The 25400-nt window shown below is 44.5% G+C and overlaps 1 protein-coding gene and 1 long non-coding RNA gene across 2 annotated transcripts in view; both read right to left on the minus strand.

Moving 5' to 3' along the window:
• The window catches only part of LOC310703557, a 453580-nt gene that overhangs the window by 171170 nt on the left and 257010 nt on the right, over nt 1–25400 (minus strand). The gene's annotated exons all lie outside the window — the stretch shown is intronic.
• SLX4IP (SLX4 interacting protein) overlaps nt 1–25400 on the minus strand; it is a 94605-nt gene that overhangs the window by 37573 nt on the left and 31632 nt on the right. Inside the window, 2 exon segments of the mRNA XM_083495927.1 lie at nt 2494–2617; nt 4541–4630. Coding sequence (XP_083352053.1) covers nt 2494–2617; nt 4541–4630 — 214 coding nt within the window.

The raw sequence follows: 25400 nt of genomic DNA on the forward strand, positions 1-25400 counted from the left end.
TATTTATGATTATAACTTTGTTGGGGGAAAAATGCCTTCTGGTCCAAAAAGATTGGCAATCTCTGATCCAGAGTGTACGTCCTCAGGCTGCAGGTGGGACTTTACATGGCTGAAGAGAAAACATTTCCATAAAACTTAATTCAAAAGCATCCAAGCAGGAAACTAGTATGTCACAGAGAACATGAGTCAAGAACTCTTTCCCCCGGCATCTAGTTTTCTAATTTTTGTGCGTAGAGCTTTTCATTTTGCCAGATCCATTCATATGAGCTCCCAAACATGGTCTGAAGCACTTTAGACCAGGCACAGGTTTACCATCTCATCTGCTATTAGTGTGAATTAGGACTACAAAGTGTGGAAGAGAAAGCAAACAGACTAGTTGCCCCACTTTCCAAGAAGCCAGGCCTGTAATAATCCACTCAAAACAGGCACACAGGCAACTCCTCCCAGCACATACATTTATTACTGTTTATTTCCGTAAAACCATCAGTGTGTGTGGCATTTTACAAAGCAACGAACAGGAAAGGCAGTTCTCCGTCCCAAGGAACTTACAATTTAAATTTAAACAGCAGGAGAGGCAACGGAGGGAGGGAAAGGCAGAGCAAAGGACAATGGGATGGATATGCACAAATGCATTTGCAAGTGCAAGTAAAAATGTTGTGAAAACTAGGCAGATCTTCTCTCGCTATCCATACTACAAGAAATCTGGAGGGGTGGGGATAGGGGCTTTTCTATCCCACCTCCTAAAAGCTTATAACAACAACAACAATTTATTTCCAACAACAACAACAACAACAACAACAATTTATTTATACCCCGCCCATCTGGCTGGGCTTCCCAAGCCACCCTGGGCGGCTTCCCAAAAAATATTAAAGTACTGTAATACATCAAACATTAAAAGCTTCCCTAAATAGGGCTGCCTTCAGATGTCTTCTAAAAGTCTCGTAGTTGTTCTTCTCTTTGACATCTGGTGGGAGGGCGTTTCACCCGGAGGGCACCACTACCGAGAAGGCCCTCTGCCTGGTTCCCTGTAACTTGGCTTCTCGCAGTGAGGGAACCGCCAGAAGGCCCTCGGGGCTGGACCTCAGTGTCCGGGTAGAACGATCGGGGCGGAGACGCTCCTTCAGATATACTGGGCCGAGGCTGTTTAGGGCTTTAAAGGTCAGCACCAACACTTTGAATTGTGGTCAGAAATGTACTGGGAGCCAATGTAGGTCTTTCAGGGCCGGTGTTATATGGTCTTGGCGGCCACTCCCAGTCACCAGTCTAGCTGCTGCATTCTGGATTAGTTGTAGCTTCCGGGTCACCTTCAAAGGTAGCCCCACGTAGAGCACATAGCAGTAATCCAAGCGGGAGATAACCAGAGCATGCACAACTCTGGAGAGACAGTCCGTGGGCAGGTAGGGTCTCAGCCTGCATACCAGATGGAGCTGGTAAACAGCTGCCCTGGACACAGAATTGACCTGCGCCTCCATGGACAGCTGTGAGTCCAAAATGACTCCCAGGCCGTGCACCCCATTCAGGAGCAGGGAGTCCTCCACACCTGCCCACCTCCTGTCCCCCCAAAACAGTACTTCTGTCTTGTCAGGATTCAACCTCAATCTGTTAGCCGCCATCCATCCTCCAACCGCCTCCAGGCACTCACACATTATCCAAATGATCAAGCCAAAACATTCTCCAAACTCATTTTACCCTTTCTTTTGCAGGACATCCTTTTCACACTATCCCTTCCAGACACAGTAGCCATAGGGAGAAAAACTTGGGATGCACAAAGTCTTCTGAAAATGGGGAAAGGATATCCATGCTGCTTTTAGAAATAAGGTTAGGCAATATGAGCCCCAAAACAGCAAATGCAGAGCAGAGAGGTGCAATTTCTTGCTTTCTTTCTTTTTTTAAAAAAAGCTTTAAAATAGCAGTAGGAAATTGGTGGCTCATGGGGCAAATCCAGTCCACCAGATGCCCTACTATTCACTCATGATATAACCTAGTGGCTATTTTAAAGAAGCAAGCCAGCAGAAATGAACAAATGTCCTTCTAGTTCTATGAAGCTGTGTCCACCCTATATGAGACAGTTTTCATCCTAAGGCTGAAGCAAACCAAGGGACCAGCCTGAGCCATGGAGTTTTGCTAGTCGGCCCTATCAGTCACTAGCTAATTCGCTGCCATCCAGTGAAATTCTTCTTTCTATTCACGCCAACAGTGGGTTGTTGTTTTTTCAGGTGGTAGACTGTCTTATGGGTCAATACTGAATTCTGGACCATAGTACCCCAATGGACAGAATGCCTTCTGCTGGCTTGACCCAATGACTGTATCCCCCTCCAAGCCAACATGATCATAGGCAAAATAATTTCTAATGGCACTCAGCTATTTCCAAGGTGTTCAGCCTGTCTATTTGATGGAAGTCTAGGTAATGAGACAATTCAACACTCAAAAGCTTAAGCAAAAAAACAACCGTGGGGAAATCGCACTGTGTTTGTTGTTATAAGCAGCTCCTACCTTTCAGAGACAAAGGATTAACTTTTGCGTGTTCCGTTTCCTTCGACTGTCCGTGCCGTTTGCGACCTTTCAGGTACTGCGTCACCCTTGAATCAACGACATCTTTTAGCAGCAAGCAGACATCCTAGAATAAATATTTGTTTTCAGACAGGTTGGAGCATCTTCTACGAGGTCTGAGAAACCACTTGTGAATTCTCAGATTTGTTTATCGTGCAGTGTCTTTGCAAAGAAGCTGAAAAGCAATGCAGGCTGCAGTTCTAAACTTGATTTGAAATCAACTGCATATATTTCTAAGTACATCATGGTCATTCCTAGATCCACGTATACTAAGTGAGCCTTTTGGACATTGGAGAGGAGGGAAATAATAGAAAATAGATTAGTGACAAATCCCTGAGCAATCTTACAGCTGAAGGCAGGAGCAGCAAAGTGACTGCTCTTTGCTTTTGTACCATACTTTGTACACATTAGTCAAAATAAAGAGACGTCCCTCAAGCTTGCAAGCAAAGGGATTTGGCAAACAGGAGAAGGCAAGCAAAGTGGGGGAGGTAACCAAAGGTAAGCATCAAGATTGACGCTGCTTAGTTGCTGTCTTTTAAACGGAAAGGCAGAATATAAATGCAACACATCACTGCCCTTATTCTTCCTTAGGCAAATCTAAATGTTTTCTTTTCTACATATGCTGCTCTATGGGCTGCTATGACATACAGGAAGCAGCGAGACAGGCACACCCCTTCAGTTGGGAGTGAAGAGAAGCAAGAAGGAAGGAAGGAAGGAAGGAAGGAAGGAAGGAAGGAAGGAAGGAAGGAAGGAAGGAAGGAAGATGCTCCTTTGCCACAATAGCACAAATAGAAGAAGAAGAGTTTGGATTTGATATCCCGCCTTTCACTCCCTTTAAGGAGTCTCCAAGCGGCTAACATTCTCCTTTCCCTCCCTCCCCCACAACAAACACTCTGTGAGGTGAGTGGGGCTGAGAGACTTCAGAGAAGTGTGACTGGCCCAAGGTCACCCAGCAGCTGCATGTGGAGGAGCGGAGACGTGAACCCGGTTCCCCAGATTACGACACTACCGCTCTTAACCACTACACCACACTGGCTCTCCTGCAGCTTCAGTTGTTCTATAAGACCATGAACTCCAGATCATACATGCAGGCAGTATCTTCAAATCTATCTATCTATCTATCTATCTATCTATCTATCTATCTATCTATCTGTCTGTTTTTTATTAAATTCTCTGTTTTACAATTTAAAACACTCATTTAAATATCCTTAAAATATAAATGACTTCCCTTCTTCTCTTTCCATGATTCATTTTACATATCATAGATGCCTGCATATTTTACAAAAACTATACCATTCAGTATCCCACTACTGCAGCCATCAAAACTTGTTTACATTGCTGAATTTATCTTAATGCTGCCAGCGTTTTCAGCTGTACACAGTTATTTCTCATATATTCATTAAACGTTTTCCAGTCTTCTTAAATCTCCTTTGGTTGAGACCTCGCTTGTTTTCCATTTTGGGGCTAACAAAACACGGGCCACAGTTGTTGCATACATAAATAACCTTTTCTGATAACTGGGAATTTCAGTCTGAATTATCCCCAACAGAAAGGACTGGGTTTTTTTGGGAAAGTACTTTTAAACATTTTTTCCAATTCATTATAGATCATTTCCCACTACTCTTTTACCCCTTTACAAGTCCACCACATATGAAAGAACGTTCCCTCCACCTCTTTGCATCTCCAGCACTTATCTGATTCAGTCTTATACATCTTTAGCAAGACTACTCAGAGTTAAATAACATCTGTGAATCATTTTCAGGTAGTTCTCCTCCAAAGAATGACATGCTGTAAACTTCAGGTCACTTTTCCAGAGTTTTTCCCTGCAGTATCTTCAAAGATCATATCAATTCCAACAAAAAAGGGAGCACAAATAAAAATTTCCAAGATACTAAGAACATGCAATAACCAAATGTGAATAAGCCAATGCAATCTCCTGCTTCCCCTGCTTAAATTGTGTGCTTTTAAAGCACAAATGATTGAGCCTTACCTCTCTCTTACGATCCGAAAACCACACAGTGTCCTTACTGGAGTCACGCGACGTAACATGGAAATCCACCAGAACAGCAAAGTTTCCACACTTCGGATGTTTGTGGTAGAAAGCAGAAAAGGGAGAAAAACAGAAAATCTTTTTTATTCTGTGTTATTATACACATCATCATAGAATCATAGTTGGAAGAGAAAACAGGGGTCAGCTAGTCCAACTCCATGCAATGAAGGAATTTCATCCAATTTGAAACCATACCGGACCCTGCTTAGCTTTGCAAACATGCTAGCCATTTTATTGCTGCAAGTTTAGTGTGGTTCTTGGAGTTCAGAGCTAGGTCTTACATGACTGAATATTACCCATGTGCAGGATATAGCATAGCATCATAACTGCCCTATGAACATGCCGTTTATCATAGGAATCTTAATATTTTGTTATTAAAACCTAATCAATTCAATATCAGTGCATCAACTAGCACGTATAAACTTTAACATAAAAAATTACCCAATTCACGCCAGCTTAATATTTTTTTTAATGGATTGAGAAATTCTTCTTTGAATAGTGTGCCTGACATTTCACGTTAGCCTATCAAACTGTTCACGTTACTTTTTTTTTTTTAAAAAAAAGAACTGCCTTTTCCCAGTGGAGGCAAGTTACGTTGGCCTAAACAGAAATGAACGAGTGAAGAGCATTCAATGGTTTTCCAGGTCTCACCTGTGGCAAGACCAGGTGAGGGTCACGGGGTCACCTCTATCGCCAAGGACCTCAGGTATCCCTTTTCCAGTGGATGAGGTAGTTTGGTAGGGAAGAGGAGCTGAGACTGATGAGTACCCAAGAGAAAGTAGACATCCTTATCGGTCAATATTCATCCGTGGAAGCACAGAGAGACGCAGGGGCTATGTGGTCATCACTGTTCAGCTGCCCAGCACAAATATGGGTCATGACATCAGAAATACATCTTTGGCGATCACTTGTAGACGAGTAAGATTGTCTTCCATGAAAACAGTCTTAACAGTGAGTCCGTAAGTGACCGTGGAGGCCAATTCTGGATCCACATGTCCTTCCACAGTGGGGACATAGGTTTCTGGACAGGATGTTGATCATGACGAGGGTTTGCCAAATGTGCCTTCCTCTCAGTATGTTTCTCCCTATGTGCAACTATGTCAGCCCTGTTTGGCGAACTCTTCCATTCCGCATCCTCCCATTAATGTGGAACTAAACTGTTTACTTATGCAGATTTTATGCAGGAATCAGTGTCTGGACCAAGTTAAGTATTATTCATAGTTTTATGTCAGCTGCCTTTAAAGCAAAGGGAGACTCCATGTTCTTGGGGGTAACCAAAATAATGTGTTGAAAGAACCTATTTATGAGCAGTAATAGCTCTGCATTTGATTATCTTTCTTCTTTAGCGAACACTTGTGGCCAAGTAAGATTGTCTTCCATGAAAGTGGTTTTAACAGTGAGTCCGTAAGTGACTGTGGAGGCCAGTTCTGGATCCACACGTCCTCCCACAGTGGGGACATAGGTTTCCGGACAGCAGTTGATCACGGTGTGGGTTTGCCAAATGTGCCTTCCTCTTGGCTTGTTTCTCCTTTCCACCCTGAGTTTGTGCTTCCTCAAAGCTCACCACACCTTTGGTAAAGGCTGTTCTCCAATTGGAGTGCTTGCAGGCCAGTGCTTCCCAATTTTCTGTACTTATACCACATTTTTAAAGATTTGCCTTGAGAGAGTCTTTAAACCTCTTTTGTTGACCATCACCATTAAGCTTTCCATTTTTAAATTCGGAATGGAGTAGTCACTTTGGAAGACGATAATCAGGCATCCGCACAACATGACCAGTCCAACAAAGTTGATGTTGAAGAATCATGGCTTTGACAGTGGTGATCTTTGCTTCTTCCAGTACACTGGTATTAGTTTGCCTGTCTTCCCAAGTGATGTGTAAAATTTTTCAGAGACACCATTGATGGAACCTTCTGAAGAGTTGGAGATGGTGTTTATAAGTGGTCTATGTTTCACAAGCGTACATTAAGGTCGGTAGTACAATAGCTTTGTACTATTACTTTCTAGACATACTGACCGGAGCACTCCTGCCTTCACTGCATAGCAGCACTTGCAAGCAAGGGTGCTGGCCTCCCTAATCCTTAGTTGTCTTTCAAAGGCAGTAGCCTCATGGTTACCAACTGCCACCATCCACAAAATGTTGCCATCAAACAAGCATAAACTGGAGGTGTCAGTAATTCATCTATCTGAGCTACCTGCGCACAGGGAGTGAATTGTGTGGTGCAACTCGCCATGCAAAGAAGCCTCAGGTTCTCCCCGAGAACCATAAATCTACATTTCTGTGGATTTGGCCCGGCAACCGAAGACTCCTATCTACATGGAGGCATCAACATGACGTTCTTTTCTGTCTAAAAGGACAGACCACTGTTTCCATTTCCCACTGTTTGGGACTAGGATCAGGATGCTAATTCAGAGAGAAAGAGAGCTACCTGCTGGAAGAATGCAAATTCTTATCCCGATGAGTGAACGAGACTACAGAGGTTCAAAAGTTCACAAGGAGTTGCTCATGTTCGCGGCGAGCGATGATAGCCAAAATATGACACAAGTGGGAAATCATCTGTAGACAGGTGTCAAAACATGTTCAGTTGATTTCTAAATGCTATGGGATCTTCTTTTTTTTAAAAAAAAATGTTATTTTGCAATGTATGACTTCTCGGTGAAGATTTATGTGTGTCCTGTAAATTTATTTGTGAAGGGAGAAAGAATTTGTGTGGCATGTAAGTACTTAATATAAGTGCTATTTATAGACAGCTGGTCATACGCAATTCAAGTAACCATGAAAAATATTACACAGGGCACCATGGTAATGCAAATATAAGTAAGCAAGGTTGGAATCCCCCATTCCAGCAGTAAATGAGGTGGCGTTAGCAGCCTTTCATCAATTCTTTCCTCCAAAACCACTTTTCGCTAACATAAGCTCTATTACTTTAAGACACACAGGAACCAGCAGGCGATGAGGCAGAGCAAGATTTTCCCACCCACAGAACTTGACTGTATCTGAAAACATTAACAGGTACAACACAGCTGACTTGCCTCCTGTCTTAACCCTTTAGTAAGAAACCTCTGAAAGGAAGGCAGTGAGAACGTTTCCTGTCTCATCTGCCAAGTCCTTCTCCAAGTTGTGTAAATTGGGATGAAATCTGGGGGTCTAAAAATGGGGATATTAATGCTGACAGATATGGCCCTTATCAAGGAGCTCGTAAGATAACCTCAAGCTGGCCTTTATTTAGGAAATAAAATCATAATCAAATGATGTCTTTCTGTGTGCCATTACAGGACTCATGTTTCTGAAGGTGCTGCCAGAACTCTTGATTTTCCAAGGATGAAAGGAGAAAGGAAAATTATCGTGCTGAGATTCTCCACACGCTCTGCCAGAAGCCACCAGGATCATTATTATTATCTAAATTAATGTAATAATTTGGTTTCCCATACATATCTTGAGGCGATTTAAAGGCACACCATGGGATCAGCTGGAGAAGCTCAGGATTTGATGGCAGATACGTCCTACCACATGTGGTGGACATGCAAGTTAACAAAAGCATTCTGGGAAATGATTTATAATGAGTTTTTAAAAATGTTTAAAATAATGTTGTGAGAAAACCAGAAGCCTTTTAACTAGGAATTTTAGGCGCAGAGATACCAAAGGAGCAGAAACGACTATTTCTGTATGCGACAACAGCAGTGCAGATACTACTGGCCCAGAGATAGAAAGAAATTAAAGTTCCGACCGGAGACGAATGAATGAAGATGATGGACTACACCAAAATGGTGAAAATGACTAGGAAAGGCAGAAACCAGGAGGAGAGAAGCTTTAATAGGGAATGGGTTACAAACTTTAATAGGGAATGGGTTATACAGCTACAGGCTTACTGAATATTCCTCAACATGTTCTCTGTAGTTGGCATCTATCCATCTCAGGAGACAATGGAAGAGTGTGTCTTCAGGCGTGAAGTCAAACTGTTGGAGAGTTACAGCGTCTGCTGTGGCTGTAGAGACTGATATGGGAGAGACATGTTTTATTGCAGCTGGGGCAGATGAAGGTGTCCGGTTTTGCTGCTACAGATGCACCATGGTGTTTCTTCTCTCCGAACTCCTCCCAGGGGTCATTCCTCTTCTGGTCACAGCTGTGGATACGTAACCGGGCTGTCTGTCTCCAGGAGCTGTGGTTGTCTGCAAGAGGTTCCCACATGGCAAGGTTAATGTTGCCAGTGTTCATGTCCCATTTGCCTTCATGTCTTGGCATTGCAGGGTTGGTCTGCCAATAACCTGAGTGCCTGAAGCCAACCCCCAATAGAGCACGTCCTTGGGGATCCTGCCACTTTCCATTCTGTGTACATGAACAAGCGAAGTGTAGACCTTGCTGAGACAGGAGTGCAAACATGGTGGGAATGTGGGCTTTGGAGAGCACATCTCTGTTTGAGACTCTGCTCTGCCATGTGATGCCAAAAATCTTCCGGACTCAGCACATATGCAAGGCATTGAGGTGTCACTCGTGGTGGGAAGAAGTTGCCCACGACTCACTTCCATAAAGCAACGTGTTCAGCTCGCAAGCCTGGTAGACCTTCATCTTGGTAATACTACTGCTACTACTAATTATACAGTGGACCCTTGAGTTACGTACCGCTCTGGATATGTAACCTTCGGGTTGCAAACCCGGCAAACTTGGGAGTGTATACCTCCGTGTTTCACAGTGCACACATGCACAGAAGTGCTCTATTGCACTGCGCGTGTGCGCAGAAGCGGCACCTCCAGTTACAGAAGAAGAGTTTGGATTTGATATTCCGCTTTATCACTACCCTAAGGAGTCTCAAAACAGCTAACATTCTCCTTTCCCTTCCTCCCCCAGAACAAACACTCTGTGAGGTGAGTGGGGCTGAGAGACTTCAAAGAAGTGTGACTAGCCCAAGGTCACCCAGCAGCTGCATGTGGAGGAGCGGAGACGCGAACCCAGTTCACCAGATTACGAGTCTACCACTCTTAACCACTACACCACACTGGAACCCCGGAATGAATTTAATTTGTATACGGAGGGTCCACTGTAATAATTATTATTTATACCCCATCCATCTGGCTGGGTTTACCCAGCCACTCTGGGTGGCTCCCAACAGAATATTAAAAACATGATAAAACACCAAACATTAAAAACTTCCCTAAATAGGGCTGCCTCCATATGTCTTCTAAATGTCAGGTAGTTATTTATTTCCTTAACATCTGATGGGAGGGCATTCCACAGGGAGGGTACCCCTACGAAGAAGACCCTCTGCCTGGTTCCCTGTAACCTCACGTCTTGCAGTGAGGGAACTGCCAGAAGGCCCTCGGAGCTGTACCTCAGTGTCCGGGCAGAACAATGGGGGTGGAGACGCTTTTTCAGGTATACTGGGCCGAGGCTGTTTAGTGCTTCAAAGGACAGCATCAACACTTTCAATTGTGCTCGACAACATACTGGGTATTGGTCTTACTCATATTGACCATCTTTACTTAGCCATAATGGCACCATCCACACACAAGGTGGAAGTAACAGAGGCTCAGGGAATCCCTGAGGTTTGCAGAAGTACAAACAACTTTTCGGTGGGAAGATCCCAAGGTGGGGAACCCCCAAACATGTCAGCGAGGATGCTCAGGCGGCACAAAATACTGAATGACTCTTGTCAGGGTCGACTGGAAAACTGGGGTGGGTGGAGTGGAACTTGAATGGGCATCCTGAGCAGGAACACTCCACCCTGTGACCCCTGGAATCATGTCTCACTTGTTGAATGTAACATGCTAGGTTTTTTTATACGATATACTGGGAGTACATTTTAAAATGGCCACAGAATGTTCCCAGATCCGTTCAGTGTTAACTATTGACTGGCTAGATATTTTTCAGGAGCTCTTTATCTCATCAGATTAAAAACATGAAAAGTTTCAGTACAGCCGCCATCTGCTAATTCTTCATTCTTGGGAAGAAAACAGAGGGTAGGCTTTTGATAAAAGAAGATCAAAGCATTCTGTTCTTTCGGTGAGTGATACCTGTAACACAGAAGCCTAGCAAAACTGATTTCACAATGACCCAGTTGTAAAGGTGCCTTCCTGCTATTGATATGATATTTCTAGTACTCGAATAACCTTCAATACTTTAAAACTACCTCAAGTAATTCTACGTCTGCAGCGTGATGCAGTAGCTAGACACAGGCAAATGCAAACTAAGCGCTTCAGGAGTGCAACCTTGGCCAACTTGGGGGGAAGAGTTGTAGAAGCCGGACCTACCAAAAGACAATGATGAAGGTCTGCCCCTAAGCACCTCCAACGGCGTCTTTGAAATTAGCCACACACACTTTGCATCCAGCTATCAACCACTTGCAACCACGTGAAGGTGCCTGGATGGCACATGACATCTCCACCACCTGGAGATCATTGGATCTGGACTTTTTTCACACAGTAGTACCCCATCCTGTAGAATTCGATCCATTATATTTTATCTGCACAATCAGAATGAATTTCTGGAACCAAATTGCATTTTCCAGTGCAACCTGAGAAGCAGTCACCATTCAGAAAAAGAGGTCGGAATAGGCCAGATGGGCGAGGTATAAATAAAATAATAATAATAATAATAATAATAATAATAATAATAATAATAATAATAATAATAAGCTTTTCTTCCTTAAGTTCTCAACGCTCTTAACCAAGCTCAAAGTTGTCATCTGAACTATCAATCAATCACATTCAGCCCATCCTTTGAAAAAGAAGACATTTGAGCCGTGTAACCCAAAATGACAACTAGATATTCCATTTGGGGGACTGTGGCGCTGTGGGTTAAACCACAGAGCCTAGGACTTGCCGATCAGAAGGTCGGTGGTTCGAATCCCTGCGACAGGGTGAGCTCCCATTGCTCGGTCCCTGCTCCTGCCAACCTAGCAGTCGAAAAGCACGTCAAAGTGCAAGTAGATAAATAGGTACCGCTCCAGCGGGAAAGTAAACGGTGTTTCCATGCGCTGCTCTGGTTTGCCAGAAGCGGCTTAGTCATGCTGGCCACATGACCCAGAAGCTGTACGCCGGCTCCCTCGGCCAATAAAGTGAGATGAGCGCCGCAACCCCAGAGTCGGTCACGACTGGACTTAATGGTCAGGGGTCCCTTTACCTTTACCTTTACCCTTGGGCTAAGAAGCCATTTGGTGCCTAGCTTTTATATCCAAGTTTCTAACACTGGCAACAACCCATGTGACATCAGGGAGTTCATGCAATGGATGGCTACACCTTCGCCGGTTAGTGTCTGCATGCTGTAAAACCGTGGGCGGGGAACTTGCTATTCTATTTGATTAAATTTAATCATGTATCCCATCTTTTTGACAAAGTACTTCGAGTTCGAAGCAGCTCACAATAATGTGGCTCTCCTGGTGTTACTGGGGACATCTCCCCTGACCATTGGTCATGCTAGCACTTGACATCTCCACCCGCTGGAGATGCATGCCTGGGAATCATTGTGTGATGGCCTGGGATTCCGATTCAGAGGCTGAACCGGAGGAATCCCAGCCTGCACAGGAGTCCCCACCTCCAGGGCCGGCTGAACTGGGGCAGGGCTCTGAGTCTGAAGCGCCTGCACCTGTGCCGGATCCTCAGGAGCAGGCACCAGGTGAATCCACTCTGGCTCCGGAGGTGGTTGAGGACTCAGTGCTTACAGGTGAGTCTCCCTCTGGGTCCATTAACCCTTCAGCCTCTCCTGAACTGCAGAGGCTCAGGGCAGAGAGGCGGAGGGAACTGGTTTCTCCCAGGAGAAGTGCTCGCCTTAAGGCCAGGGGAGGCGGTCTCCTGGGGGCCGGGACCGCCCCTGGCCTCAGAGAAGATAAAGACCAGTCAGCCCGGTCCCAGGTTGCGGGAGCAACGTCGTCATTGAGTACCTGCTCCTACCTGGACCCAGACCTGACCTTCCAGTGTTCCTGTTCCCCGCCCGGCTTCCTGCTTCGGACCTCGCCTCGCTCCTTGTGAACTGTTTCCAGGCTAGTGACTCAGGACTGATCTTTGACTACGATAATGGTAACCTTCTCCCCGGGACCAGCACACATTGGATCATTTCACATACTAATACCCCATCCTGTAGAACAGGGGTGGCCAACTCTCAAGAGACTGCGATTTACTTTCAGAATTAAAAACTGGTAGTGATCTACATCCCCCCCCCCCGGGGTTTTGGGGGTTCAGCTCAAAGTTGTTGAGCTTTTTTTAGGGAGCAGTTAAGGGGGGCTGTTTTTTGGGGGGGTAAAGGCAAGAGACAAAGGGGTAAAGTCACTCACAAAAAGATTGCTATGGATCAGCACAGAGAAAGCTCCGTCTTCCCATCCAGAGATCATACAACAATGAAGGGTGGGGCAGGAGTCAGTTTTAGCAATCTACCAAAACCTCATAGGGATCTGTGTGTGTGTGTGTGTGTTTATATGTGTATATATATGGACTGCCCCTGGATCAAGTGACTTTTCTTCTTTCACAAAGCTCTCAACCTAGCTCAAGGTTGCCATCTAAACTAGCCAGATGTTCAACTGAGAATAAATCACAGTCAGTCCAGCATTTTCCATATGTGTGATTATAACCTTGGTTTTTAAGGAGAATATACATACGAACACTCTAACACACAGCCATATAATCAATAATAGAAGCATATATGGTGCATATTCAGTATAAAAACAAAAACAAATTCCAGACGTGCAACGACATATAACCAAGTTTATATGTTATGTTATATGTTAATAAATAGCTAACTGGATTGAGGAGGGGGAAACAGCTGGTTGCTAAGGAAACTGGGGGTTTTCACTCACGCTCTTAATTTGTGGCCAGTCGCCAGTAGGTTCACAGTGCATCAGAGCAGAACTTGAGAAGGAAAACCCCCGAATGTAGCTTATTGATTGCTTATTGGAAACTCTTCAAAGAAAGCACAAAGAAAAGCCAAGCAGCCAGGATGATCTGTTTTGAAGGAGATCCAAGGGATAGTAACAGAACAATATCTTTCTTAGGGCCAACCGAAAAAGAAGTGTGGTTGCTTCAGACAGAAACGCCTCTCCAGATGTTGTTGGACTTTCAACAGCCTCAGCCAACGAATGGAGATGGTGGAATTTGTAGTCCCAAAAACATCTGTGGGGGCCGCAGATTCCCTACTCCTGCTTTTGGATTTCCCAGAACTCTTCCTCGGACCGTAGTTAAAACAAATGAAAGAGAATATGTTGTGTGTAAACAAAGGTAAATGGTAAAGGGTAAAAGACCCCAGACGGTTAAGTCCAGCCACAATGAACAGTGAGTCATGGGAGGAGGTACTTAAATGACTCTCCCTACTGGGAAAAAATGGAAACAGATCCATGTCAAAACTGACTGATTCGACTTTGCTCCAGACTACCTCCTCCTTTTCAATGTGAAACGCCCTTCCCCTGCAGCCAAGGGTTAGACATCATCAACTTTAAGATTCCCTTAATTGTCTAAGAGAACAGTTCCATGATAAATCATTGCAGCTCCTCCAGTTTCATATGCAGCACTGGGAACTGACGGACAGACTTTCATCCCTGCACTCACTGTCCCCCTCCCCATGTCCTCTGTTAATAAATAGCTAACTGGATTGAGGAGGGGGAAACAGCTGGTTGCTAAGGAAACTGGGGGTTTTCACTCACGCTCTTAATTTGTGGCCAGTCGCCAGTAGGTTCACAGTGCATCAGAGCAGAACTTGAGAAGGAAAACCCCCGAATGTAGCTTATTGATTGCTTATTGGAAACTCTTCAAAGAAAGCACAAAGAAAAGCCAAGCAGCCAGGATGATCTGTTTTGAAGGAGATCCAAGGGATAGTAACAGAACAATATCTTTCTTAGGGCCAACCGAAAAAGAAGTGTGGTTGCTTCAGACAGAAACGCCTCTCCAGATGTTGTTGGACTTTCAACAGCCTCAGCCAACGAATGGAGATGGTGGAATTTGTAGTCCCAAAAACATCTGTGGGGGCCGCAGATTCCCTACTCCTGCTTTTGGATTTCCCAGAACTCTTCCTCGGACCGTAGTTAAAACAAATGAAAGAGAATATGTTGTGTGTAAACAAAGGTAAATGGTAAAGGGTAAAAGACCCCAGACGGTTAAGTCCAGTCAAAGGCGACTACGGGGTTGCGGCGCTCATCTCGCTTTCAGGCTGAGGAAACCGGCGTTTGTCCACAGACAGCTTTCTGGGTCATGTGGCCAGCATGACTAAACCGCTTCTGGTGCAACGGGACACCGTGACGGAAACAGAGCGCATGGAAATGCCGTTTACCTTCCCGCCGCAGCGGTACCTATTTATCTACTTGCACTGGTGTGCTTTCGAACTGCTAGGTTGGCAGGAGCTGGGACAGAGCAATGGGAGCTCACCCGGTCATGGGGATTCAAACTAACGACCTTCCAATTGGCAAACCCAAGTGGCTCAGTGGTTTAGACCACAGTGCCGCCCGCGTCCCTTTATTTGCAAAATAATAATAACAGTTGCTCATGATTTAAGAAAATGGAACTGGTGAGACAGTGCCATGGGAGGAGCTCCTTTGTTAAGAATTTTCTTAATTGTTAAGCATTAACAAAAAACCACATTGCAACACGCTAAAGCTTCAAAACTGCAGAGAGAATGATGCCCAATGGATCTGGGAGCGTTACAAGTAGGGCCATGCTGAATTTTGGCAAGGTTTGGTTTTCACTGCAAATGTTCCCATTTTGGGATGGGGATATTTTACAAAAACAACCCATACTTTCAATGTTTTTTCATGCATTCTCCTCTCCACTCTATTGCTTGGCAGGGATGACAGATGAGAATTTCTGCATGTCGACGAAGAGCTGGATGCTTCTCAGAGAAAGTATAATGTAGCACAGTGGAATGGCACCCGAGTGTGTTGTTTCCTCTTGGTGCATTTCTTTCACAGGGGTGAAAATTGGATGTACATTCCACTGGAAGGGAGGGATGGCCTGGTCTGCGCAGAAAGGGGCTGCATTCCTTTCCACTCCCAACAATACTCTCCCTTCCGAAACAGGATGCCACAAAAGTCAACTTCTTTTAAGCTCATCGTGGCTCACAAGCGGAGCAGCAATTTCTCCAAAATTGGTACTGCCGTATTTCGTAACCGAAGAGTCGCCTCGCTATTTTAATTGTTGGGAATTTTGAGTCTCTCTGATGCTGCCGGAGCACCTTTCCTTCTTCTGAAAGCCAAGAGATGATGAAACACAAGCGCTCTCCCAGCATGAGTAAGGAACAACTGGAGATAGCATCTGCAACTGCAACCTCATTACACATCATCTGACAGCTTCCTAGTTGCAGGGATGCATGGAAATCCAAAGGCCGGTTGCCCACAGCAAGAAAAAGAATAATAATAATAACTGCAGGAAAGGCTTTTCTTTTCCCAGCTGACTGCTGCTTCGTGAGGGTGACTCACCAGATCTGCTCAGTCACAAAAACAGTCTATTCCCTGCCCCCTGAAAAAAATGGTCTGGTGAGGTAGTGATAAGTTAATCACGAAGCAGAAGGAAAACACTGGCTGAACTGGATAGGTCAGCGTAGATCAGGACAAAAGGAAACACGTCTGATCTTCATGTCCAAAGCAAAACAGAAAGCTATACACAAACGGAAGTTCCCAGCATGCAATGCTGGTATGTGTTACAGACATGTGACACGCAACAGTCCCACGTCTGTTCCTTACGGTGGAATGGAACGTCCCAACTCATGCAACCTCACTCACTTGGCATCAAATATTCCCTTGAAGTGAAAACTGGCAACAGAAATCCATTGGTAATGGGCATTTCAAGTTTCACATGGCACTCATGTTGCAATCTTACGTATGCCTCCTTGGGAGGAAGCCCCAAAGGACGCAGTGGTACTTGCTCCTAAGTAAATATGCCTAGGATCCTGCTGTCGGTTCTCAATTTACGGGTTTAAATGGAACCGTCCAACACTAACGTCACTTGTATATTTGCTGCAAGTCTACTTAAGTAACAACAGTACTTCTCTGAAGTGAGGACTTTGCAAAATATTGTCCCGTCATTTCGCCAGGAGCATCTCTGTCGGTGTGAATCTACTATATAGTTCAGCACCACAGAATCGCACCGTACTCACAGGCACTCATAACGTACGACAATTTCATTTGAAAGCATCAGAAAATGCCGATGAAATTCGAAGCGGCAAACTATTTCGTCTAAGGAGCTGCAAAGGAAATAGAAGAAAGCAAGGGGCAAAGAGGAGCTGCTTGAATTACCTGTATGCGATGGAGTGGATCTACACAAAGGGAAGGGGGAACCCTTTAAATCAGAATTACCGTATTTTTCGCTCTATAACACGCACCTGACCATAACACGCACGTAGTTTTTAGAGGAGGAAAATCCGTAGGCATGCCACCCGTAGGCATTCCCTCCATAACACGCACAGACATTTCCCCTTACTTTTTAGGAGGAAAAAAGTGAGCGTTATGGTGCAAAAAATACGGTAAATCGTTATAACAAAAGGGGGTGGGAAACGCTATGTAAAAATCACATAGAATTATTATTATTATTTTGCTCTCTGCCACCATCTGGTGTTGCAGGTTTATAACATATTCAAATTGTTGTTTTTTGGCTAATGTCGCTGAGTCCATGGAAACAAAAACAAAAATGGGTTGGAAAAAAAGAAAGAATTCTCTTTGGTGGGCAGTGGTAGATGCCTTGCCATTTGAGCTGTTTGAAGGGGGTGGGCAGGATATGTTTGCAGGTTTCCCATGCCAGCTTTAGGCTGGCACAGTAAACAGCCCTGGCTTGGACTTCTTTGCACAATGTGCTGGTAGCTGGATTATTTTAGGATCTGGCAGATCCTTGCCTTAGCTCCACCTCCTGCCCATCTTGACACACCCCATTTCAGGCGTTTACACCGGCTATTGCTTCCAGGGATACCACCAGCAGTAGCTTCTGCTTGCTCATGATTTTTGGATGCCAGAGAGACAACCTTTTCACGTGTTGCCAATCTTCCTGACAAATGAAAAACAGGTCACCTAAGCAAAACTTCATAGTCCAAAGGTAAAGCTGTCCTGGCTGGATTTTCTGAGATCAGTTGATGTGAAAGTGTAAACACTTTCATGTATATATATTTAAAGTATTATTAAATGAACTACTATATGCAATCTCCATCAAGGGGGCTGTTGCAAGTGCAAAGCAAAATGAAATTTTCTCATTTATATATACAAAAACTGCGAAGCAACAGGAATGAAGGGCTCCACTCTGAGCTCTTTTGATTTAATGAATCACAAGAACACATTCAATTACAATAGAATAGAGAAATATCTAGGAATGAGATTATCATCTTTGCAGCTTTTGATGTGCGTTATTACTCCACTAAGAAGCTCGCCTAAGTCAGACAGAGCCTGAGAAAGGCTTTCAAAGCTATGAAAGTTCGGGTAAGGTAATGCTGGATGGAAGAGCATTGAACGGCACCCACACCCTTCAGGCGAGTTTGGAAAGAGTTAACATCCTGAGGCATCTCTGCGCATACTGTCTGGCAGAAAGCTGGGAAGTGGAAGAAGTTTACTTTTCAGCCATGCCACTAAAGGATTGTCAAGCAGGGAATAGATTCCTCCAAATTTGCAATTAATTCCATAAAAAGTCAGCTTCCCAGCTCCACTGGCAGAAGGGAGGGGAGGGTCCCATGTGCCTCGGTTCTCTTCATTTTCCCATTATTTTATGTTACCTACCGCAGCAATCAACTCATTAAGTCATCATGTGCGCACCATATTCCGGCACAAAAAAAAACATCTGCAGATGTTACATTCCTATGCCAAAATACTGCAGTGCATTAAAATATGTGTTGATTGCGCAGGCATGAACTTGTAACACGGCAAAGCTTCAGCTCATGCATTTGACTCGGTTCAAATTCTTCCTTGAAGAATAGACTGGACTAGGTAAAGGTAAAGGACCCCTGGACAGTTCAGTCCAGTCAAAGGTGACTATGGGGTGCAGTGCTCATCTCACTTTCAAGCCGAGGGAGCCAGCGTTTGTCCACAGACATCTTTCCGGGTCATGTGACCAGCATGACTAAACTGCTTCTGGTGCAACGGGACACTGTGATGGAAGCCAGAGTGCATGGAAACGCTGTTTACCTTCCCACCGCAGCGGTACCTATTTATCTACTTGCACTGGTGTGCTTTCAAACTGCTAGGTTGGCAGGAGCTGAAACAGAGCAACAGGAGCTCACTGCGTCGTGGGGATTCAAACCGCTGACCTTCCAATCGGCAAGCCCAAGAGGCTCAGTGGTTTAGACCACAGTGCTACCCATGTCCCTAGACTTGACTAAGCCACCCTGCGCCTTGCTGTTTTGTATCCCACCCTTTCAGCGAGGGTTGCCCCAGAAGGAGAAATGGAAACAGAACCAGACTATTTGCACTTCTGAGAGACCAGAGCTCGTCTCCTTGAACGGTTTCCATTCCACCTAGTCTTTCTAAGAACTCTGCAGTTGAGAATCATAGAATCATAGCATGGGAAGCAACCTAAGAGCCATCTAGCCGAACCACGGGCAAGGAGGGAATCTCAACTAAAGCATCCATAACAGATGACCGTTCAACCTCTACTTAAAAACCTCCACCTCTAGTGGGAATCAATCACCTCTTACTGTCAGAAAGTTTTCTTCCTGATGTTTTGTTGGAATCTCCTTTTTTGTAATTTGAAGCTTTTGACCTGAGTCCAGAGCAACTCTTCAGAAGCTATGGGGATTTTCCCCCAAGCTACAGCCGGTACACCGGCTACAGGGATGGCGGGGCCACAGTGGTGCAGGGCTTGGCGGACTCTCACTGTGGGGCTGGCTTTGAGGCTGGTTCGGAAACGTCACCCAGTGCAGAACGCTGCAGCCTGGTTTTGGGCTGGAGTCGCTCTGTGTCAGCATATTACACCAGTGACGAAAGCTCTGCGCTCCCTGCCAGTGCATTCCTGTGCTGACCTAAGTTCTAGGTGTTACTTCTAGTGCACATGACCTAGAACCACATGAAACCACATAAACATACGGTATTAACCATGTGTCACTTGTGTGAACAGCGTAATAATTCATGCTTATCAAAATAATAAATAAGAAGTGTTGCTGACCCCCTACCAGTGGTGACTAGACATTCTGTTTTGGCACCCACAACCCAGGTCCCAGGAGCCATTTGGCTCCTAGATTTTTTTATCCCAGTTTCTAACACTGCGTTAAGGATTGTATTGCTACTCAACATTTAATCCACATGTACTGAAGATCAGCACTTACTAGGTGCTAAGGCCAGAACTTCTGCTCTTAACTCAGTTGGTCAGACTCATTGTTGTGGCTGTTGTGAAATAAAACTGGACCTCTGCATAACTGGGATCGGGGGAAAGGGCTACAATACCACTGAGAACATTAAAACCTTTGCATCTCTCAAGATTGTCCTCTATGGTGGTTTATGGCAATCTCCTTGTCTCTAGGCTGCCGGAAGATTTTTTCATTTGTTTTGATTTTCTGGAATGTAAGCCTAATAAGAATCATTAGGCTTGGAATAGCATTCCTGTCAAGATGCAACAGGCACACCTTCCGGAAACAATTGAAAATACATCTTTTGTTCTGACAAGTTTTCCCAGCCGGATGAAAAGACCTCTGCCACGGATGTCCACTTTGTACTGTTTTTAATTTCATCTGCTGCTATTTTGTGCGTGTTGCTTTTAGCTGTTTTTACAGTATTTTATACACTGTCTCGAGACGTGGTGGAAAGAGACAAATACATAAATAAGCAAATAGTAAATGTTACAGGCTGTTAGCTGCCTTGGTACATTTTGCGAAGGATGACACAAAATGTGCATTTTAACAAACAAAACTTGGAGATGCAGGTACTTTGCATCGACTGCTACTTATTTCGGGTACAGTCGTACCTTGGTTTTCCAACAGCTGAGTTCTCGAACGTTTTGGCTCCCAAACGCTGCGAACCCAGAACTGACTGTTCCAGTTTGCAAAGTATTTTTGGAAGCCGAACGTCTAACAGGGCTTTTGCGCTTCCGATTGGCTGCAGGAGCTTCCTGCAGCCAATCAGAAGCCACGCTTTGGCTTCCAAATGTTTTGGAAGTTGAACGGACTTCTGGAACGGATTCTGCTCAACTTCCAAGGTACAAATGTATTTCCAATGCCCACATTACAAAGTACATATTCACCATGTTTTTATTAATCACAGCCTATTCCTCCCTACAGCAAAATAGGAATGCAATGCTCCTTCTGCCCCCACCAGTCACAGGAGAGGGACCAAAGCTTTGTAGAAGGGCACTTGCTTGGCACATGAAACATTACAACTTCAATTCCTGGCAAATGAAAGACAATTCTTCACTGAAGCCCTGGACAGCCCCTGCTAGTCAGTGCTATATAGACTAGTGTTTCCTAAGCAGGGTGCATATGGTCCCAGGGTATTCCAAGGTTGGCACAGGTTCAAATTGCGTAAATGGGGGGCCATAGCACAGGACTTGGGGGCCACAGAGGGAAGTGAGAAGTGAAGGGGGGAAATCATTTTATTTTTTTGAAAAAATCCAGATTAACTGGCTATCTGCTTGGTCAATCAGAAGTGGGTAAGGGGGCAGCCCAACAGGGCCTGGTGCTCCTTTTTGGCATGTGCATTTTCTTGGAGCAGTCCTGGTATGTTTCTGGTGGGAGAGGGCAATTGCAGAGGCTCCCGTTTTGACCTGTAGAGCCCATGATCTGGGACCCCCCAGGTCAGGTAGGTGTGGTGGTAGGTGTTAGGAGCTTGGCCTACACTTGAGTAGGACTCTGGCAGAGACACATGCCCGACTGGCATGTTCTCTTCCTCCTGGTCGTTTGGACGTGAGCTTCAAAAGCTTTCTTCTGCCCGAACATCACAGCGACCGATGCCAACAGACATCGGCACACTTAAGGATCTGCAGAGTGTTTGCAGTTTGCATAACAGACCTCAGCAACTCAGCATTTTGGCTAATCTACTTTATTTATATATAAACACATACGGAGCACTGCAACATGGCTCCCTCTCTCTCTCTCGCATCAGACAGCAAAGAGAAAAAGAACAAAGGACAATAGTCCCACTTCACGGAACACAGTAACACAATCATCCTGTCTCCGTCACTTCCCACTTTGTGGAGTCAAAACATACACCGTCATGTGATAGACAAAAATCCCATGACTGCAATCATGGAGCAGGAATTCTAACAGTAGGGTGACAATGGGCTAGGACTGGGCAAGCCCGATCTGCTTGTTGCTGCCACCAGTGCTGGGCCTGGTGGCAGCCTGGGCCTGACTCTGCAAGGCGCAGGGTGCAATCCACCCCAGTGCCCAGTGCAGACAATCTTGAGTTGGTTGAACTAATGGTTTCTCTTGGTATTAGAAGAATGTCCATGTTTACCGAGGAATGCTGGAAGGTATGAGCATAAGTTAGCTTCCTATGTTTATATATGAAATGTCATGCTTTAGACAACTGTGCATCCTTTATAATAGATGCAAGATGTGAGTATTTCACATAAACCAAGTAAAATTTGCACCCTTCATAATAGATACAAGATGTGAGCATTTCACACCAAAAATCAAGTAGAATTTGTTTTACAATCGGTCCAGCCAAGGTGGAAAGGGTGTGCCATGCAGCCAGAAGAGGGGAGCTTGCTGAGGATCCTGCAAACAGGAGCTCAGCCACAGCTCTCTTGTCTGCGAGGGAGAAGACAGCACTTGCCCGAATCTTCACAGGCTTCCGATTTGCAGATAAAGCATTCAAGAATCCACATGTTCCATTTATAGAAACATTACTGACCAAAGGCGACTATTTCCAAATATACTTCCCAAAAGCAAAGATGCAAGTCCTGAGAAGCGCATTTCCAAACCTGCCCTTACAAGTTTTAATACTTCAAAGCCTCCTTTTTTAATTTCCATTGGATTGTGTTACTACGCGGAAAATATTTCCCACAGTTAACGATTATCATGTCAAGCGGCTGCAGTAATGGGCAGTAATTAGGAAAACGAAGACACCCACCCACCTGGGAAATACGACATTGATTCAAATTATGAATGCTGCTCTTCAGAATCTGAAAAAACAACAACAAAACTGCATGGAACATCCTTTCGCCTTAATGAAGTGACTTCATCGTAAAAGCTTGACAGATTTTGTAGTGCCATTAATATAACCAACCAAAACGAAAAATCTGTGAAAAGCAGGATATCTTTGCCAGATTCGTAGATGGGAGAGCTGCTTCTGATTCAGAAATAAATTAAAATGGCATTCCCCGCCCCAAGTTCAAATTTGATTTCTCAGTTAATGTTATTTTGCAGCATGGATGCTCTTCAGAAGTCAACAAACTTTTTCAGCAGGGGGCCAATCCACTGTCCCTCAGACCTTGTGGGCGGCCGGACTATATTTTTTAGGGGGGGGGAATGAACGAATTCCTATGCCCCACAAATAACCCAGAGATGCGTTTTAAATAAAAGCACACATTCTATTCATGTAAAAACACACTGATTCCCGGACCATTCACAGGCTGGATTGAGAAGGCGACTGGGCCGGATCCGGCCCCCAGGCCTTAGTTTGCCTACCCATGCTCTACCTTCTTAGTCCATGCCTTGGATGGACTGCAACTGAACAGAAACAGACTAGCCTTTTTAACGCCTCCTCAATAAGTGCTACCCTATTAAAAGGTAAAGGGACCCCTGACCATTAGGTCCAGCCGTGGCCGACTCTGGGGTTGTGGCGCTCATCTCATGTGGCCAGCATGACTAAGCCGTTTCTGGCAAACCAGAGCAAAGCACGGAAACACCGTTTACCTTCCCGCCAGAGCGGTACCTATTTATTTACTTGCACTTGACGTGCTTTTGAACTGCTAGGTTTGCAGGAGCAGGGACCAAGCAATGGGCGCCCACCCTGTCGCAGGGATTCGAACCGCCAACCTGCTGATCAGGAAGCCCTAGGTTCTGTGGTTTAGACCACAGCGCCAGCCGCATGCTGCCTAAAGGTTTACTTCTGCTCTCTCTGATATTTTTGTAGAGATTGCCATGTTCCTTTTGGCAGGAACATGGGTGTATTTGGCTTCTGGTCTTTCTCTTTTAATATTCTGTTATCTTACATTTTTGTAACTTTTTTGCACTGCGACTTTCGATTTGTACTTCACCCTTCGCAAGCCACTCTTTTTGGGTGAAAGGGAGCACAAAAAGGATCTCTGACGCAGTAATAATCTGAATGTGGTATTTGGTAGAATCTTGGCGAGCAAACTGTACATAGGAGAGAATAAAGTCGCAAGGAAAGGAGAATATTCAACTCTGCCAGCACACTAGGTTTGAGACAACATAAAGATTATGAAAGACTGCACATGAGAAATGGATTTAATGTTGAAAAGACAGAGGTGCTGTCTGTGAGGAGAAAATACGGCTGGCTGCAAGTTGGACAACAATGAGTGATGGTTGAAATGGAAATTAAAGATGAGAAGATGTGGCAACAGGAGGAAGAGATGAACATAAGTTTGCAACAGGAATAGGAAACCTGATTTTAAAGAAATTGCATTAAATTAAAGTAATTTGATCGGATTTGTAATAATTGGGAAAACTAATAAAAATAAATATAAAAAAGAAAAAGAAAAAGAAAGGAGACAATGCATTTCCTTTGGAAAGAAAAATAGCTATTGATCATGTTTCTGAAAGTAAAAGATGTCAGGGGATGCTCAACTCAATATGCCAAGATGATGATGATGATAATAATTTATTCTTTATATCCCGCCTGGGCAGCTCCCAACAGAATATTAAAAACATGATAAAACATTAAACATTAAAAACTTCCCCAAACAGGGCTGCCTTCAGGTGTCTTCTAAAAGTCAGATAGTTGTTTATTTCCTCAACATCTGATGGGTGGCACCACCAACAAGAAGGCCCTCTGCCTGGTTCCCTGTAACCTCACTTCTCACAGTGAGGGAACCGCCAGAAGGCCCTCGGCGCTGGATCTCAGTGTCCGGGCTGAACGATGGGGGTGGAGTCGGTTCTTCAGGTATACTGGGCCGAGGCCATTTAGGGCTTTAAAGGTCAGCACCAACACTTTGAATTTTGCTCGAAAACGGACTGGGAGCCAATGTAGGTCTTTCAGGACCGGTGTCATATGGTCTTGGCGGCTTCTCCCAATTAGCAAGAGTGGGGAACTATCGCTCTTTCAGATGTTGCGGAACCAGAACTCCCATTAGCTTGCATAGGTAAGCCAAAGGTTCCCTGCAACTGCAATGGACCCACAGATATTCATCTGCCTTGCATGCACTTGATTAAAAGGATTATAATCTATTACATGACTTACTGTCATGTCCATGCCACAGTTATTTCAACATTTTTAAATGAAAAATATATGTAATAAAGCCATCAATTCAAGTTAATTAAGGCTAAATCCTTCCAGATGTCTTCGCTGTTCTAGCAGTTATACCAAGAAATAACTGGGTAACGCATACCATCACTTTTTGTAAATGTTCCGCAAATATACCCCAAAGAAGACAGCCCATAATAGGACAGCATCTTATGCACACTTTCCTGGGAGTGAGGCCCATCAACACAACTGAGTTTATTCACAAGCAGACATGCATGAGAGTGCAATAGCAAGTAAATCTCCAAAGAGAACTTCCAAACTCTTCGGGAGTGTCTGGATCATAAAGAACACTTCGGCAGAAAGTACGGCATTCTACACTTAAACGGGGTTTTTAGAAAATGTAAATTATGAGCTTTTAAACGGGGGGGGGGGTTCTTCTCCCCCTTCCCATGTGTCTTATGCGCCAACAAAAGCAATAATGTTTTAGCTCTCCATTTCTTTTTATCTATCATCACAGCAAGATTAGAAATAATAATAAAAAGAAAGAAATTCTGGTTTATACA

This window comes from Podarcis liolepis (assembly GCF_965112155.1).
Source record: "Podarcis liolepis genome assembly, chromosome: 3".
Taxonomy (NCBI): Eukaryota; Metazoa; Chordata; class Lepidosauria; order Squamata; family Lacertidae; genus Podarcis; species Podarcis liolepis.